We start from the raw sequence: 16,680 nt of genomic DNA, 5'->3' as shown, positions 1-16,680 counted from the left end.
GGAGATTACTTCAAACATTTTTCTCCTGGTTAATGTACTACAATTATTAGACCAATTCAAGGGCGGAATCAGTGCAACCTATTTCCTAACTTACAGTAACATTTGTCAAATTGTGAATTTAACTACAAATGTAATTTACTGAAGGTTTTGAGAATTGTGAACTAGAGATTTTCCCATTTGTTTATTTTGTGCTGTAAGAAACCATTTAGACCATCAAATCATTAGTTCTTGGGACAATCCCTTCGGTTTCATTCCATCCCATGCCATCCCCTCATATCCCCGTCGCATATTCTCTCTTAGTAGGTCAAATGACTTTCTCCCGCACTGATTTTCTTACCCCGAGTAGCCAGTTTACTTGACCAGTCATCACACGTTGGGATGTGGGAAGAAACTAGAGCACCTAAGGGAAATCAATAGGAGCACAGAAGAGAACATGCCGACTCCACACAAACATCACTGGGACAGTGGAGGGAGGTGCTTCAGGATTGAACCTGGGTCACTGCAGTGGGGCAGCTACTATACTATACCAACAGGAGAAAAACACTACTAAACGCCCAAATAGACAAATGTACTGAATGACTCAAACAAAAAAGAACCAGTTTCATCTTTTTTTCAGCCTACACTGAAGAAGTTTAAATCTTCTCTTCGATGGGAGTTCAGTGAAACCCTCTCTCGCTGCTCCCCATATATAATTCCCTTGGCCCTTCAACTTTTCGATCATATTTTGACCCAGACCCACTATTACAGCCATATATACTTCCTTGGAACGTGTCTCCGCCGCCAACTGACTCCAGTTGGTTTCAGGATCCGTTTTCGAGCTTCTCAATTTGGACCTTCTGTGGATCCCAGGTACTCACATTTAATTGACTCTGTCTCCCGTTGAGCTCTGAGGGCGATGCTCTCCGCCATGAGAAGGTACCTGGCGTCCCTTTCACAATCCCTTCCACGACTCCGGGACACCTTTTTCTCAGTTTGCAATGGACTTGTCCATTATTTCATCCTTCGTCGGATCCATGCGTGCAATCGCGGTTTCTTTGACTTTATCACGTCCTGCAAGGATCGCAAGATCTTCCATCAGCAGACCCCAAAGCATGGACTTCATATCGCGGCCCCGTGCCTGGCCGTCGATCTCAGCTGCCCCAGCAACGCTGGGCATATTGAAAATCCAGACTCCAGCACTATCAACGCGGGTTCCAACGACCATGGATTGGCCCCGGCCGTCGATTTCAGCTGCCCCGGCAACCCTGGGCATATTCAAAACCCGGACTACAGCACCATCAACAGCAACCCAGGGCATATTGAAAACCCGGACTCCAGCACCATCACCACATGTTCCAACGGCCATGGATTGGCCCTGGCGCAGCCACCGACTGCGACTCCAGCCTTGAACTCCAGGCCGGGTCTTCACATGCTGCGATTGTGACTCCCGTCTCCCCTTCCCCCACCACCACTCTGCCATCCCCTCTCCCTCAGATCCCATCATCAGCTCCTGGGCCCTCAGAGGCTCCATCTTCCTCTCACCCCAACCCTTCCCTCTCCACTGACACTACCAGCCTGCCTCCCCCCTCTGATCCCAACTCTTATCTGTGCCGGGCCTTTACCATTCCCTCCGACCTTCAACTCTCTGAGGCAGAGCGCTCTGTCCTCAGTAAAGGCCTCAGCTTTGTCCCCCTTCGCCCACACCTCAGCGAGTTCCGCGTACGCCATGATGCTGAACTCTTCTTCCGCCGGTTCCGTCTCCGAGCTTATTTCTTTGGCAAGGACTCTCCTACCCCCACCGATGACCCCTTCCCCCCCATCTTCAACCCTCCTCCTCTTCATGGACACCCCGCTCTGGTCTTCTGCCTGCTCTGGATCTCTTTATTGCTAATTGCCGATGGGACATCAACCGTCTTGACTTCACCACACCCTGTTCCAATTCCAACCTCACTCCTTCCAAACGCTCTGCTCTCCGCTCCCTCCGCACCAATCCCAACCTCACTATAAAACCTGCTGATAAGGAGGGAGCTGTTGTTGTCTGGCGTACTGACCTCTACCTGGCCAAGGCACAGCGACAACTCTCTGATACCACCTCTTATTTACCCCTTGATCATGACCCCACTAAGGAGCACCAGGCCATTGTTTCCTATACCATCACCAACTTTATCAGCTCTGGAGATCTCCCATCCACTGCCACCAACCTCATAGTTCCCATACCCTGCACTTCCCGTTTCTACCTCCTACCCAAGATCCACAAACCTGCCTGTCCAGGTAAACCTATTGTCTCAGCTTGCTCCTGCCCCACCGAACTCATTTCTGCATACCTGGACACTGTTTTATCCCCCCTTGTTCAATCTCTTCCCACCTATGTTCGTGACACTTCTCATGCTTTGAATTTTTTCAATGCTTTTAAGTTCCCTGGCCTCCACCGCCTTATTTTCACCATGGACGTCCAGTCCCTATATACCTCCATCCCCCACCCGGACGGTCTCGAAGCTCTTCACTTCTTTTTGGATTCCAGACCTAACCAATTCCCCTCTACCACCACTCTCCTCTGTCTAGCGGAATTAGTTCTTACTCTCAATAATTTCTCCTTTGGCTCCTCCCACTTCCTCCAAACCAAGGGTGTAGCCATGGGCACCTGCATGGGTCCCAGTTATGCCTGCATTTTTGTTGGCTTTGTGGAACAGTCCATGTTCCAAGTCTATACGGGTATCCGTCCCCCTCTTTTCCTTCGCTACATCGACAACTGCATTGGCGCTGCCTCTTGCACGCATGCTCAGCTCGTTGACTTCATTAACTTTGCCTCCAGCTTTCACCCTGCCCTCAAAATTTACCTGGTCCATTTTTTTTTTTATTTTCCCCCCCCCTCCCCTTAACTCTCCCCCCCCTTAACCCTTAAGGTTAACCTAAAGAAAGAAAAAAAAAGAAAGAAAAGAAAGATTGCCTGGATATCAGAGGATCCCCACATGCTCCATGGAGTTCAAAATAATTTTGATATTTATTTTCACTTTCCCCAGTTACTATAATTTTATCTTCAAAGGACCTATGTATCTAATCCTATCTTTTGTAAGTATGAGGACCAAATTTTCAAAAATATATCATATTCATTTCTTAGATTATACGTAATTTTTTCAAGTGGAATACAACTATGTATTTCATTATACCTGGTCCATTTCTGACACCTCCCTCCCCTTTCTTGATCTTTCTGTTTCCATCTCTGGAGACGGCTTATCTACTGATATCTACTATAAACCTACAGACTCTCACAGCTACCTGGACTATTCCTCCTCCCACCCTTTCTCTTGCAAAAATGATATCCCCTTCTCACAATTCCTCCGTCTCCGCCACATCTGCTCTCAGGATGAGGCTTTTCATTCCAGGACGAAGGAGATGTCTGTCTTTTTTTAAACAAAGGGGTTTCCTTTCTTCCACCATCAACTCTGCTCTCAAATGCATCTCTCCCATTTCTCGTACATCTGTCCTCATCCCATCCACCCGCCACGCCACTCGAGATAGGGTTCCCCTTGTCCTCACCTACCACCCCATCAGCCTCCAGGTCCAACGTATAATTCTCCGTAACCTCCGCCACCTCCAACGGGATCCCACTACCAAACACATCTTTCCCTCCCCCCTCTTTCTCCTTTCCGCAGGGATCACTCCCTACGCAACTCCCTTGTCCACTCATCTCCCCCATCCCTTCCCACCGATCTCCCTCCTGGCACTTATCCTTGTAAGCGGAACAAATGCTACGCCTGCCATTACACTTCCTCCCTCACCACCATTCAGGGCCCCAGACAGTTCTTCCAGGTGAGGCGACACTTCACCTGTGAGTCGACTAGTGTATACTGCGTCCGGTGCTCCTGGTGTGGTCTTTTATATATTGGTGAGACCTGACGCAGACTGGGAGACCGTTTCGCTGAACACCTACGCTCGGTCTGCCAGAGAAAGCAGGATCTCCCAGTGGCCACACATTTTAATTCTATGTCCCATTCCCATTCTGATATGTCTATCCATGGCTTCCTCTACTATCAAGATGAAGCCACACTCAGGTTGGAGGAACAACACCTTATATACCGGCTGGGTAGCCTCCAACCTGATGGCATGAACATTGACTTCTCTAACTTCCGTTAATGTCCCTTCTCCCCTTCTTACCCCTTTCCTGATATATTTAGTTTTTCTCTCTTTCTGCCCATCACTCCGCCTGTTCTCCATCTCCCTCTGGTACTCCCTCCCCCTTTCATTTTCCCTAGGCCTCTTTGTTGGAAATGGGGTTGTTCAACTTTTCATAATCTGCTATTGAGTCATCAGGCCTGGCGGTGTCTCCTGTCTGTGGAGCACCTGATTAAGGAACTTTAAACTAGTTGTTCTAGCATAATCAGATTACATTAATATAAGTGGAAATGTAGTCAGTTGTCTGCAAGCAATGGGCAAGATGGTAGAACGATGAAAAGTAACTGAATTTGGTCTTATTGTTATTTCTTCAAATGTATTAGATTTTTAAAGGCAGTGGTGCATATTTTTAAAATATGTGCATGCTTTTTATTCTCCAGTAATGATATAGATATGGAGACTGAACACTACAGCAATGGGGTGGCAGAGTCTTCATCAAATGGTTTCCTTAATGGCAGTTCAAAACTTGATCATGATATGGATGAAAATGATGCAGAAATGGGTATGAACATCTAAGTTTTACTGGGTAAAGGCGGGCAGTGAGAAATTTGTTCTGATAAAGGTCAGTGCTCAAAATATTTTTTATTTTTCTCCTTTTTAAGATTAACTGATTTACATAAATCCACCAGATTTCAGCATCTTTTGTTTCAGTGTGGGCTTTCACTTTTTATGACATTAATGAGCTGTTTTAACATTAAACTTTTACTAAATATTTGTGTGCTTATGAGGATAAAAGTGAGCATTGGATTTGTTTTATAACTGCATTACTTAAAACAAATTGAAAGGAAGCACAGAGCTGGAAATGAGCATCTTAGTTTTGCTTTTAATTTAGTGAGATGCACACAGGTGATGTGGCGTGATGATGTATGCCATTCACATACTTTTACATATAACCTGTAATGAATTATTTAAATGAACAAATGTTTAATCATATATAATTGTATATTTATAGATAATAGGTGCAGGAGTAGGCCATTCAGCCCTTCGAGCCAGCACCACCATTCAGTGTGATTATGGCTGATCATCCACAATCAATACCCTGTTCCTGCCTTCTCCCCATATCCCTTGACTCCGCTATCAATATTTACAATATTGCTCAAAGTATTAAATACACAACACACCTTCCTGCTTAGCTATGAACTCCAACTCAATGTAGAATACATCTTAATTTGCATATGTAATGTATTGCTCTCTATTTTATATTTATATAAATTTAAAAAATACTATATAATGCAATTACTATATAGATGTCCACAGCATAGTAAATTTTAAATAGTCCCAATCACTATGATTTAATCGCTATGGAAGATTTACTCTTTTGGGACAATGTATTTGCTGAAAGGGGGGTGGGTCACTCTGCTTGGCAGGTGAGACTTGTGTTGTGAAACAATCTCAGTTTCTGGGGCCTCCTTTGTGGTGGTTGTAGGAGTTGGCCCTGGGACAACAAGAAGTGTTTCTGACAGCTCTTGCCACCTTTCTTCCGGACGTGTTGGTGTCCCAAACAGTGCATGGCAAGTTGCTTGATCTGCTGATCTATCCCAGGCCACCAGACGAAGTTTCAAGCCAATGCTTTCATTTTGACCACGCCTAGACGACTGGCATAGCCAGCCAGTGGTGTAGTGGCATCAGCACCGGACTTTGAGGCGAATGGTCCAGAGTTCGAATCTAGCCAGCTCCTTGCTTACTTTCCATCTGTGCTGGATTGAGCCTTGAGATAGCAACTCAGCCTTATATAAAAAAAAAGTTAAAATTTTACAGGAACAGCAAAAATGCCACCTGAGTGGCGAAAAGGTGCGAAAAGGAACAACAAGATGACTGACATGTAGTTCCTCCAATACTTGAGCTTTCAGCTTTAATGGTACAACCACTCTCAATCCCCACACACGGCAACACCTGCCAAGGGCACGCTTTTTACGCAGAGTGTGGTGAGTGCGTGGAATGGGCTGCCGGTGACGGTGGTAGAGGCGGATACAATAGGGTCTTTTAAGAGACTCCTGTACAGGTACATGGAGCTGAGAAAAACAGAGGGTTATGGGTAACCCTAGGTAATTTCTAAAGTAAGTACATGTTTGGTACAGTATTGTGGGCCGAAGGGCCTGTATAGTGCTGTAGGTTTTCTGTGTTTCTACGAATTGATCTTGTAATTGTGTCTTCAAGAAACAGAGTCCATCTCTACATTTGTGCTGCTGCTGTTAGTGGAGCACCCTTCTGTAGATTAAAAATGGACACTAGTGGTTGATGGTCAGTAAAGAGGATAAACTCTCTCCCAGACAAATGTTGGTTGAAAGGTTTTATACCCCAAGCCAGGCTCAAGGCTTCTCTGTCAATCTATGCATGATTTTTCTCTGCAGCGATAAGGGAACATGATGCAAAGGCTATGGGGAATTCACTTCCGTCACTCAAAACATGTGACATGACTGCACCTAACCATAAGGCGAGGTGTGACAGGCAAGCTTCACTGGATGACATGGATCATAATGTGTGAGTACAGTGACGTCACCATTTCCTTTGCCTTTTGGAAAGTCATCTCTCACTTTGTCCATTGCCATTTCTTCCCGATCTTAATTTTCTTTTGAATTCAAGAGGTGTGGTATACAGTAGCCAAGTTTGGCAGGAACGTGTTATAGTATTTGACAAACACTAAAAAGGACAGCAGCTGTGACATATCCTTTGGCCTTGGAGCATCCACCACTGCTTGAATTTTCTCAGCACACTTGTGTAATTCTTGTGCGGCAGTGGTGTAACCACAGTAAGTGATTCTTGAGTTAAAGAATTCACACTTGATGGATTGCACTCTGAGCCCATAATCTTCTAATCTTTTTAACACTGTCGTGAGATTTTGGAGATGTTCCTTGTCATCCTTACTGGTAACAATATGTCATCCAGGTAACATGGTCCATAGCTTTCTGCCGGAGTGCAGGTCTAGACGCTACATCAAAAATAACGATAGTGTAGTGTTAAAAGCCCTTTGAGTGTTTATGGTGAGAAACACTTCAGACTCTTCTTCCATTTCCATCTATGGTAGGCCTCAACGAAGTCAACTTTGCTGAAATGTTTTTCTTCAGAAAGGTTTGCAAAGATATCCTTTGTCCTGGGCAGAAAGGATATTGATCTGCTTTCAATACTGGGTTGATGGTGACCTTAAAATCACCACAATCCTGACAGACCCATTCTTCTGGGTTACTGGGACCACTGGAGTTTCCCATGGGCTCCAATCAACCTTGGAAATAATTCCCTCAGCCTCCATGTGATCTATCTTACTGGCTACTTTATTACGGATGATATAAGGAACTCAGTGGGCTTTGTAAAACTTGGGTCTGGCATTTTAATTTAACACTGTTTTACTCTTGATATGTTTGAGTTTCCAATGCCATCCTTAAACACTGCTGTAGCATCATCTTATTATTTTTAATTTGGCATCTTTCTTAATTTGCTTTCAATTGACTCTATTGCAGGAGATGTGACATGTAAATAGTGGATGAATCTCCAATCAACTTGTAGTTGTCTCAGCCAATCACAGCCCAACAGTGCTGGTCTTCCTGTTTTTATAACATACAAGCCCAGTGTGGGGCTTTCCCACAGGAATGATCTTTCCTCCAGTATTAGTTCTTAGTTGGATATCTGCGGGCTTCAGTTCAGTACCTGTGAAATGCCACAAACTCATTTTGGGGAATGACTGTAACAGCTGAGCCAGTGCCCAATTCCATTTTAATTAATTTGCCGTTCACTTCTAGTGTAATCCATATTGTTTGTCTATTGTTTCTTTTCAGATTGTAAATCTCTCAAGGATATCCATTGCTGTATCGCTCTTAGCATTATCAGATTTTTATCAACAGCATTCAAGTTGGTGCTTTTTTGAAACAGCAACTTCACTTTTTTTTTTCTTCACAGTGGAGTCCATTTATTTTTGTCTGCCCAACATGCTCTTTGATTGTGTCCTCCTTTGTCGTTTTTTCCTGCAAGTTTTGCCTTTAAACCTGCATTGGTCAGTCTTTTCCACAATGGTAACATAATTTGTTCGGCCAGGCAGGTGTCTGTTTAGACATTGCAACTTTGTACATTTCAATTCCTGACTGCAACTTCATTGCAGCTCTGTCTGCTGTTTCCATTAATATAGCAGTTTCAAATGTTCTTTTAAAAGAGAGTTTTGCTTCAGTTAGGAGCCATTTTTTAATGTTTTCTTGTAAGATTCCACTAACGAAATAATTTTTCAGTGCATCATTAAGCCCATCACTGAACTGACAAAGTTTAGACAGTCTCTTCAGTTCAGCCACGTATGTTGAAATGTACTCCTCTTCCTTTTGATTCTACTTATGAAACATAAAGTGCTCTGCAATCAACAATGGCTTAGTTCTAAATGTTCCTGCATTACCTTCATGATATCAGCAAAACTCATTTCAGCTGGTTTGGTTGGAGCAGTCAAACTTCTAAACAAACTATATGCCTTAAATGCAATGCACTCAACAAAAGTGGCACTTGCTTTTCATATGCTTCAAAATACTGCTCAATTTGCTATGTATACAATATCCAGTTTTCTCTTGTGCAATCGAACACTTCTATCTTTATGTTGTAGCTAGCCATTTATGCTTTAATTTATGATTATCACCTGGTGGTCACTGTTTATGGACCCATGAATTCGTCCATTTCTGCTTTTTTAAAAAAAAAGCTCTACCATCTTTCTCTTCAAGAACATGTGCTGCAGTCTTTTTATAAATGATCATCTCACTGCACTTGAACAGGTAAGTAGTCGTCTTGGATTTGCTTAAAACCTCCTCGTCACCACTGTTATGTTTTGTAGCTCTGAAACAAAACTAATTGAAAGGAAACACTGAGCTGGGGATGCATGTCTTATTTTTGTTTTACTTTAGCAAGATGTGCATGTATAATAGGGCACCATGTATGCCATTCAGACTTTTACCTATTACCTGTAATGAATAATTTAAACAAATTATTTAAACAACAAATAATGTTTCCCAAACATTACTGGAATGTTAAATACATAGCAATAGGTTTTGTATTAAAAGAAACTCAAGTAAATCAGTTTTTGTGCAATAATTTTTAATTGGTCAGGTTAAAAGTAGTTTGGTTACAAGAAAAGATGCTCAGACTCAAAGCAAGTGCTTTCCTGTGATGTACCAAGGTAGTGTCCATTGTGCAAAACCTGGCACCGTACACTTACCTATGTGGTGTTCAAGATGTAAACAGATGATGCTCTGAAGACTAAACAAAGTTTGTAAGTATGAGTGTGAAAAATCAGTTTGTAATTAATTAACTGCAAGTTATTTGAATGGTTGATAGGTATGATTTTGGGTGTTATAGATAACACTTTCAATTATCATTTAAATTTTCTCAAGGTCACAGAAGAAGTGAGACCTGGGACTGAATGATTGGGCAGGCTTAAGGGGTCAGGTGTTTTAGTGTTTTCTTTGTATACTTTAAATGGACTAAGATTTTAGTCTTTATTCTGAACAATTCATTCCGATCTTTCCTGTAAGATTTTGGGTCAAATTTTAATTTGTATTGTATTTTCAGCCAGTGATTCTGAAGTGCTGACCCTGCTAAATATGTTACTTAGAGTCGCTGTCTACTTCTGTATTTTGTTTAAAATCTGACCGTCTTATGTAATGGAGAACTTAGTTTGGTTTTGTTTTCTCGTGGATTTTCAACAGAAATAGACTTGACTCAGTCACGACGCCAACTTTGTGGAGGCAGCCAGGCAGCGATTGAACGCATGATTCATTTTGGGCGGGAACTGCAAACAGTGAGTGAGCAGCTGAGAAGAGAATGTGGCAAAAATACAGCTAATAAGAAAATGCTTCAGGTACTAAAGTTGTGAAGTTTGTGTATGATTTGGAACTAGTATGTTTCCTGGAAATGATCAATTAACAATTTAGGGACTTTAACTTTAGGGAGGAAGAATTTTTTAATGGCTTGCCTCCATTGGTGGATCTGTCTCCTTGACCTCAGGGTTGAGCGAGTGATCGAAGGCATCATGTAAATTGTGCATTTAAAACACATTGTGTTGATGAGAATGTCGTAGCCTCAATGGGAATGAGATCAGCATGTCTGCTGATATGTGTGGAGACAAGCAACATTAATGTTTCGGAGCTGTGACTTCTCATCAAAACCTTCCTTAATATAAACAGTGCTGTAACTCTTCATTAGGTCAGAGAGAATATGTGAAAAGAGAAAGTTAATACTGTCAGATCAGAGACCCTTCATCAGAACTTGAAATGAAATCCTAAGTAATTGCAGATGTTTGAAATCCGAAATATAAACTAAATTCATCCAGCATTTTCTGTGGGTGAGCCAGAACCTGTGGAAAGAATGAAATGTTAGCTCTGTTTCTCATTCCACAGATGCTGCCTCATCAGTTGAGTGTTTCCAGCTTTTCTGTTTTCAGATTTTACCATCCGCTGTTACTTTGATTTCCACTTACGTCTTCTTCTTGCATTCACGTCCCCTATCCCCTTCCATAACTTTTGTGTAAGGGACTTCAACATAGAATGCAAAGCTAAGTACAGTTTTGTTATGGTTCTCAAAAATATGATTATCAAGGTATTGAAATTGAGACACAGCTTCAACTGATATTGTTTCAAAGGTATAATCAAACAACTTTCATTTAAGTGTACATGATCATTTAAGTGCTGGAAATAAATAACAACACAAAATGCTGGCAGAACTCGGCAGGCCAGACACCATCTATGGGGTTTCGAAACGTTGTCACTACCTCCTCCCATTGATGCTGTCTGGCCTGCTGAGTTCTGCCAGCATTTTGTGTTTTCATTTAAGTGTTGTAGATGGCTGTTTCTCCCCCTTCCCCCCCCCCCCACACACACACACACTGATTACATTTGTGATTTCTTTACCCCATTCAGGATGCATTTAGTTTGCTTGCTTATTCTGATCCATGGAACAGCCCAGTAGGATATCAGCTTGATGTGGTGCAAAGAGAGCCTGTGTGTTCAGCATTAAATAGTGCTATATTAGGTGAGTATGTTGTAGTCACTTGTTAAAGTCGTTGTTCAATGTGACTAATAAATCTAAGAATGTATTTTTAATCTGACTCTACAGTGGGAGATTGTTTAATTCAATAACATATCCTCCAGGCCTTGAATACTCAAACATTACTTGTATATTCCCTGTCAAGGTTACGTCTGGACAAAATTTGTAATTCATTGAAGTTGATGGTACTAGACTCGGTATGTAACCCTACCTTAACTGTTGAACACAATAGTACTTGATCACGTCCATCAACCTCCAAAGGCCCAGTCCTAGTGCCATGGCCCCTTTTTCTGGCTGTCTCTTTGTACAGATGACTAGATTAAACTGAATTTTCAGTTCCCTTTTTAGCATCCAACACTAACTTATCATTTCTCTAATTTTTTACTGAGCAACAAATTCTCCCCACCCCCCATTCTGATCTTTTACTACTTTTCACCTGCCTATTACTTCCCCCGGCTCCCCCTCCTCTTTCCCTTTCTCCTGTGGTCCACTCTCCTCTCCTATCAGATTCTTCCTTCTTCATCCCTTGACCTTTCCCACCCACCTGGTTTCACCTATCACCTTCCAGCCAGCCTCTTCCCCCTCCCCCCCACCATTTAATTCAGGCATCTGAATAGTTGAGTTCCTCCAGTATTTTGAGTGCTGCTTTGAAATTCTAACTTAATTTTTCTTTTGAATTTTTGAATTTTGTCTTCTCTTCCTACCTTGACCAACTGGAGGTTAGTCTTACTGGTCCTCAGCGCACTGAGTACATACTGACTATGAAGGACCCACCTTCCCAACCACCTTTCATTCCCCCCACATTCCCATCAACTCCCCCAGTATCTACTACGTGTACATGCTAAGAGTACCTATATGAAACCCATGTAGTCACAGAATGTGAAACTTCATACAGACATCGCCAGAGGTCAGTGGAGCTTTACTGCCACTGCTCACCCTTAAGAAATTTATTCAGCCCATGCTGGTTTACAAAGCAATGCAATTTCCTTCACTAATTTTACCTGTAATCAATTCTTTTCACATTCCCGTCAGTACCACCAGCCATCTATTGTGGGAGAAATTTTAGATTTTGCAGTTAACTTACTAATCTGTAAATCTTTGTGTGGAAGGAAACTAAAACAGAGAATGTGCAGACTCTGCATAGACATCACTGGAGGACAGGACTGAATCTGCATCTCTGGAACTGAGAAAGCAGCTCTGTAAGATGCAGCTGTTATTGAGCTGCAAGTTGCATCTTTTGATATAGAAACAAATTTTTAAATCTGCAATTCACATTTAGTGTTCTGGATCTGTAAGGTTCATTGCATCCATCTCTTCTATATTGCAACTCCTGACTGACTCAAGGGAGATATTAAGGAAGAATACAAAAGTTAAAGTTCTTACTTCTGTTTTTAGCTGTTAATATATCTGAAAGGCAGTCACTGCAGGTCAGGCCCTGTGCATACTACAATTACCCTGCATAACTTGAACCTCCCTCAGAGACTCAATCCCCACAAGGAATTGTCAGATCAGCATAGAAGCTTCATTAATATGCAATCTGTTGTGATTGCTATAATGTGTTCGTAGGATTCTTAATGGTTCATTTCAATCTGGGCCAAATTAACCTTTCAAAATATTTAATGAGTATATAACTAAAATAATATTAAGCATCTTGCTTTATCTCCCATCCGTCTTCAGGAGTTGAGTTACAGGGAAAGATTGAACAGGTTAGGACTTTATTCCTTGGAGCGTAGAAGAATGAGGGGAGATTTGATAGAGGTTTACAAAATTGAGGGGTATAGACAGAGTAAATGCAAGTAGACTCTTTCCACTTAGAGTAGGAGATAAATACGAGAGGACATGGTTTTAGGGTGAAAGGGGAAAGGTTTAGGGGGAACTTCTTCACTCAGAGTGGTGGGAGTGTGGAATGACCTGCCATCTGACATGGTAAATGCGGGCTCACTCTTAAGTTTTAAGAATAAATTGGGTAGACACATGAATGGGAGAGGTCTGGAGGGTTATGGACTGGGTGCAGGCCAATGGGATTAGCGGAATGTTTCGGCACAGATTAGAAGGGCTGAATGGCCTGTTTTCTGTGCTGTAGTGTTTTATGGTAATAGCATTGCTGTTACTGGCATAGATGTGTAAATGTAGATGAGTTAGTAAGTTTGCAGATGATGTAAAGATTGGTGGTCCTGTGGGTAGCAACGAAGATTGCTAAAGGATGTACTGGGATATAGATCAGTTGCAGATATGGGTGAAGGAATGGCAGATGGAGTTTAACCAGGCCAAATATGAAGTATACATCGACAGTACAGGCTTTGGATGTTCAAAGGTTTGACTAGTTATACTGTTTTTATTCCTTTTAAGTATTTCAGTAAGAATTCTCTGCAAGAGATAAGTGTTAATTCTCTCTCTAGGTTTTACAGTTTGTATTGTCGTCTTAATTTAACATAGCTTAAAATGATGCTGGAAACAATCAGCAGTTTAGAAATCCTATGTTCAAAGAGAAAGTTAGTATTTTAGGTTGTGCATCCTTTGCCAGTTTGATTTTTCTCAATTCTTCTATTTCTCCTTCCACTGATGCTGCCTGTCCTGTAGAGTGTAGAACTTGTGTTTTTATTTTGAATTTCTAGGATCAAATTTTTGACTGAAAGTTGGTTTATTTGAAATCCCTTGCTTTGAATTTGAAACTTTGAACTTACCACCAGACTTCAGGTTTTCATTTGAGTACAGATCTGTTTAAAGAATGTACAGTACATTCATCAAAGTAAGCTGTCTATTACATACTAAAGAATTTAATAAGAGCAGAATTATTATAGATGTGCGTAAAATTTATCTTTTGCTTACAGCAGGAGCTTACCAAATTGACTGGAATTATCTGAGCATCACCATGACAACTTGATGTAGTATTGTAACCATAGTCTAGTATTTTCTATTGATTTTTAATTAACACAACATCTCTTTAGCTGTTAAGATGGCAAATTGAGACTTCTCTATACCTCATTACTGGTGCTGTTATGTTAATTTGCAGATTATTTGGTAATTTCCATTGACTCTGAACTTGCAACTAATTTATTGTTTCGTTTTGCTCTTACAGAATCTCACAATCTGCCAAAGCAGCCGCCACTGGCTCTCGCTATTGGTCAGGCTTCAAAATGTCTAGAGTTGATGGCCCATTTGGGTATTGGTTCGTGTGCATTTGCCACTGTGGAAGAATATTTGCACTAGCTATGTGTTTGTACAGCTCATCCTAGAGCTACCTTAACATTTAGTGACCTTACGCAGCACCATGTCTGCTGAAGGGAAACTGACTTTTAATTTCCAGTGATCTTTTGGGACAGATCCTACACGTCACTCTACTTCTGCTTCCTACTTTACAGCATGGTCCAGCTGTTTTCTAATATGCACAGTTCATTGACATGTTTTTGCATTTTTATATCAATGTCTGGAGGAATTGTAACAGTGTAGTATGTATGTTTCAGTGGAACATTACTATGCTTCCTTTTTAATCCTCAAACATGTCAAAACATTTTCATCTTGCGTGGGCGGATTCAAGCTCTGGATGAAATCAAGGTCCATTCAGGACAATGTTGCTCATTCATAAATATTTGGAAGATGAATTAATTGGCTAAAATGTCAAAAAAGTGCTTTAATTGAAGTGAGAATGTCTAAATAAAATATTTAGGTACAGATTAAAACCAAAATAAGTTTTTTTTGTACTTTATTGAGATGTAACTTTTTGTGATAAACCAAAATTTGCAAATGCTGTTGTGTGAGTGGATCTTCAACAGTGAGCATGTCTAATGCAAAATGGATTAAAACAACATTTTACATCAATCCACATCAAAAATTACATGCTTGAGTAATCTGGTGGATCTTTTTAAGTATAATGTATGGAGGGGAAATGAAGACTTTCCACTTCTAAGTATTGTAAATTTCCATTCCTCAGGAGCTGAAAGGCAGTGTCAACAAGTGAATGGCTGGCTGTAGTCTGCTGGTCTATTTTTCCTCCAGGTTGTCTTTGTCTGCATATGCTCCCAATCATATGTTTTCTTCTCCATTTCCCCCAGAACACTGTTCAAATGCAGAGAAATCCATTCCACATCCATCATTTTAACCATTGTAAAATAACTTAAGTACTTGTCAAGACATTGTGTGGTAATGACTTTATTTATATTAAACCAAATACTTTGTCAAAATCTGCAATGTCTTAATTTAAATTTCATACACTCTGCATTTTAAGCAGTGCTTGAGTGAGTACTTTACTGCAATAAAATGTGTAAACCATAATTAATCAGCTATTAAAGATTTAAATCTATTGAATCGAGTAGTGGTTCTTTGCTAGCCTTTGCATTATTTGCAAACAAAAATGGGCAAGTTTTTGAAATGGTTTACCATATTTATCTTCAGTTGATTAAATTTTTCATTCACTGCTTGATTTATACCCTTAATATGGTTAGGTTTACAAAGTAGTGATGTCCCAACAGCTCTACAGCCAATATTTAAAATAATGCACAACCTTGTTCTTGTATATTTTAAGTCATCTTGTTTATAGCTATGACAATTGAGACCAAGTGAATAAATTATGGTGCCTGTAGTGAACACTGTACAGTTAACTTAATCTGAGAAAATTCCATTTATTTTTGACCTTGCTAATCAAGCATTAAATTTTGATGTTTCTTATACTGAGTAAAGAATTCTGATTTTAACATTGACCAATATCTATTGATTGAGAAACATTTTTAAGGTGTGACCTTGTGTGTGCAAATTTTGGGTTGCCTGTTCAGATAACTAGCTTCATATAAAACTATTTAATTGCCTAATAATGTGCTTTAGGAGGTCAAGAGATTATGCAAAGTATCAGTACAAGAGCAATATCATACTGCTCCTTAATGGCTTTTTGCAATTGTGCTTTGGAAAGATGAAAACAAGCAACACGTTTCAAAGGATGATTATTCAGTCAATTGGTGGCAGGACAATTATGTGTGCATGTTTTGCTTGACAATATTTGGGGTACTACAATTTTGTACATTCAATTTGACAATAGTGAGAATAATGAATAAACTATTTAAATGATTAAAGCAATTTGGATGTTGGGTTGAAGTACACACAGGATGGTCTTGGAACTCTACAGTTCATGTAACAAAGCTGGATTATACAGATTGACAAATAGATTTTATATTAATTATGTTCTGGCATTGATACTTCATGGAAAGAAGAATCCTATACATAAAGGTACTGGAGTGTAGGGCACCAAACGGCAATGCTGGCTTCTGGGCAAAATAACTAACTGGGTTCTTTCTTGTGAGGTTCAGGAGCCAAGCACTTTTACAGCTCCCTTGCTATGAAGTGTTTACCATTAGATTAAATTTCCTATGTAATTTAAAAACTTTGCTGAATTGGAAAAATGAAATCTGACCTTCCTGATGTAGTATTTCAAGATAACAGCCTCAATATTTGAGGATCAGTATTCTAAATTTAATTCCAGTTTATTGAAGGCAGATCTCATATTCAGTCATACTTTACAATATCAGTTTGGTT

At 40.6% G+C, this 16,680-nt stretch overlaps 1 protein-coding gene across 3 annotated transcripts in view; it reads left to right on the top strand.

Annotated features, from left to right (window-relative positions):
• The window catches only part of ranbp9 (RAN binding protein 9), an 88,847-nt gene extending 72,627 nt beyond the window's left edge, over positions 1-16,220 (top strand). For 2 of the 3 annotated variants that reach the window (XM_073023921.1, XM_073023920.1), the window contains 4 exons: positions 4,533-4,654; positions 9,822-9,973; positions 11,031-11,142; positions 14,237-16,220. In XM_073023921.1, coding sequence (XP_072880022.1) covers positions 4,533-4,654; positions 9,822-9,973; positions 11,031-11,142; positions 14,237-14,367 — 517 coding nt within the window. In that variant the 3' untranslated portion in view covers positions 14,368-16,220. Of the gene's footprint in view, positions 1-4,532; positions 4,715-9,821; positions 9,974-11,030; positions 11,143-14,236 lie in introns of those variants that run through there. The other variant, XM_073023923.1, reaches the window with a different exon arrangement.
• The last annotated feature ends 460 nt before the right edge of the window (positions 16,221-16,680 follow it).

The sequence above is a fragment of the Hemitrygon akajei genome, chromosome 20 (assembly GCF_048418815.1).
Source record: "Hemitrygon akajei chromosome 20, sHemAka1.3, whole genome shotgun sequence".
NCBI lineage: Eukaryota > Metazoa > Chordata > Chondrichthyes > Myliobatiformes > Dasyatidae > Hemitrygon > Hemitrygon akajei.
The sequence above is the reverse complement of the archived record's forward strand: the minus strand, read 5'-3'. Positions and strand labels throughout refer to the sequence as shown.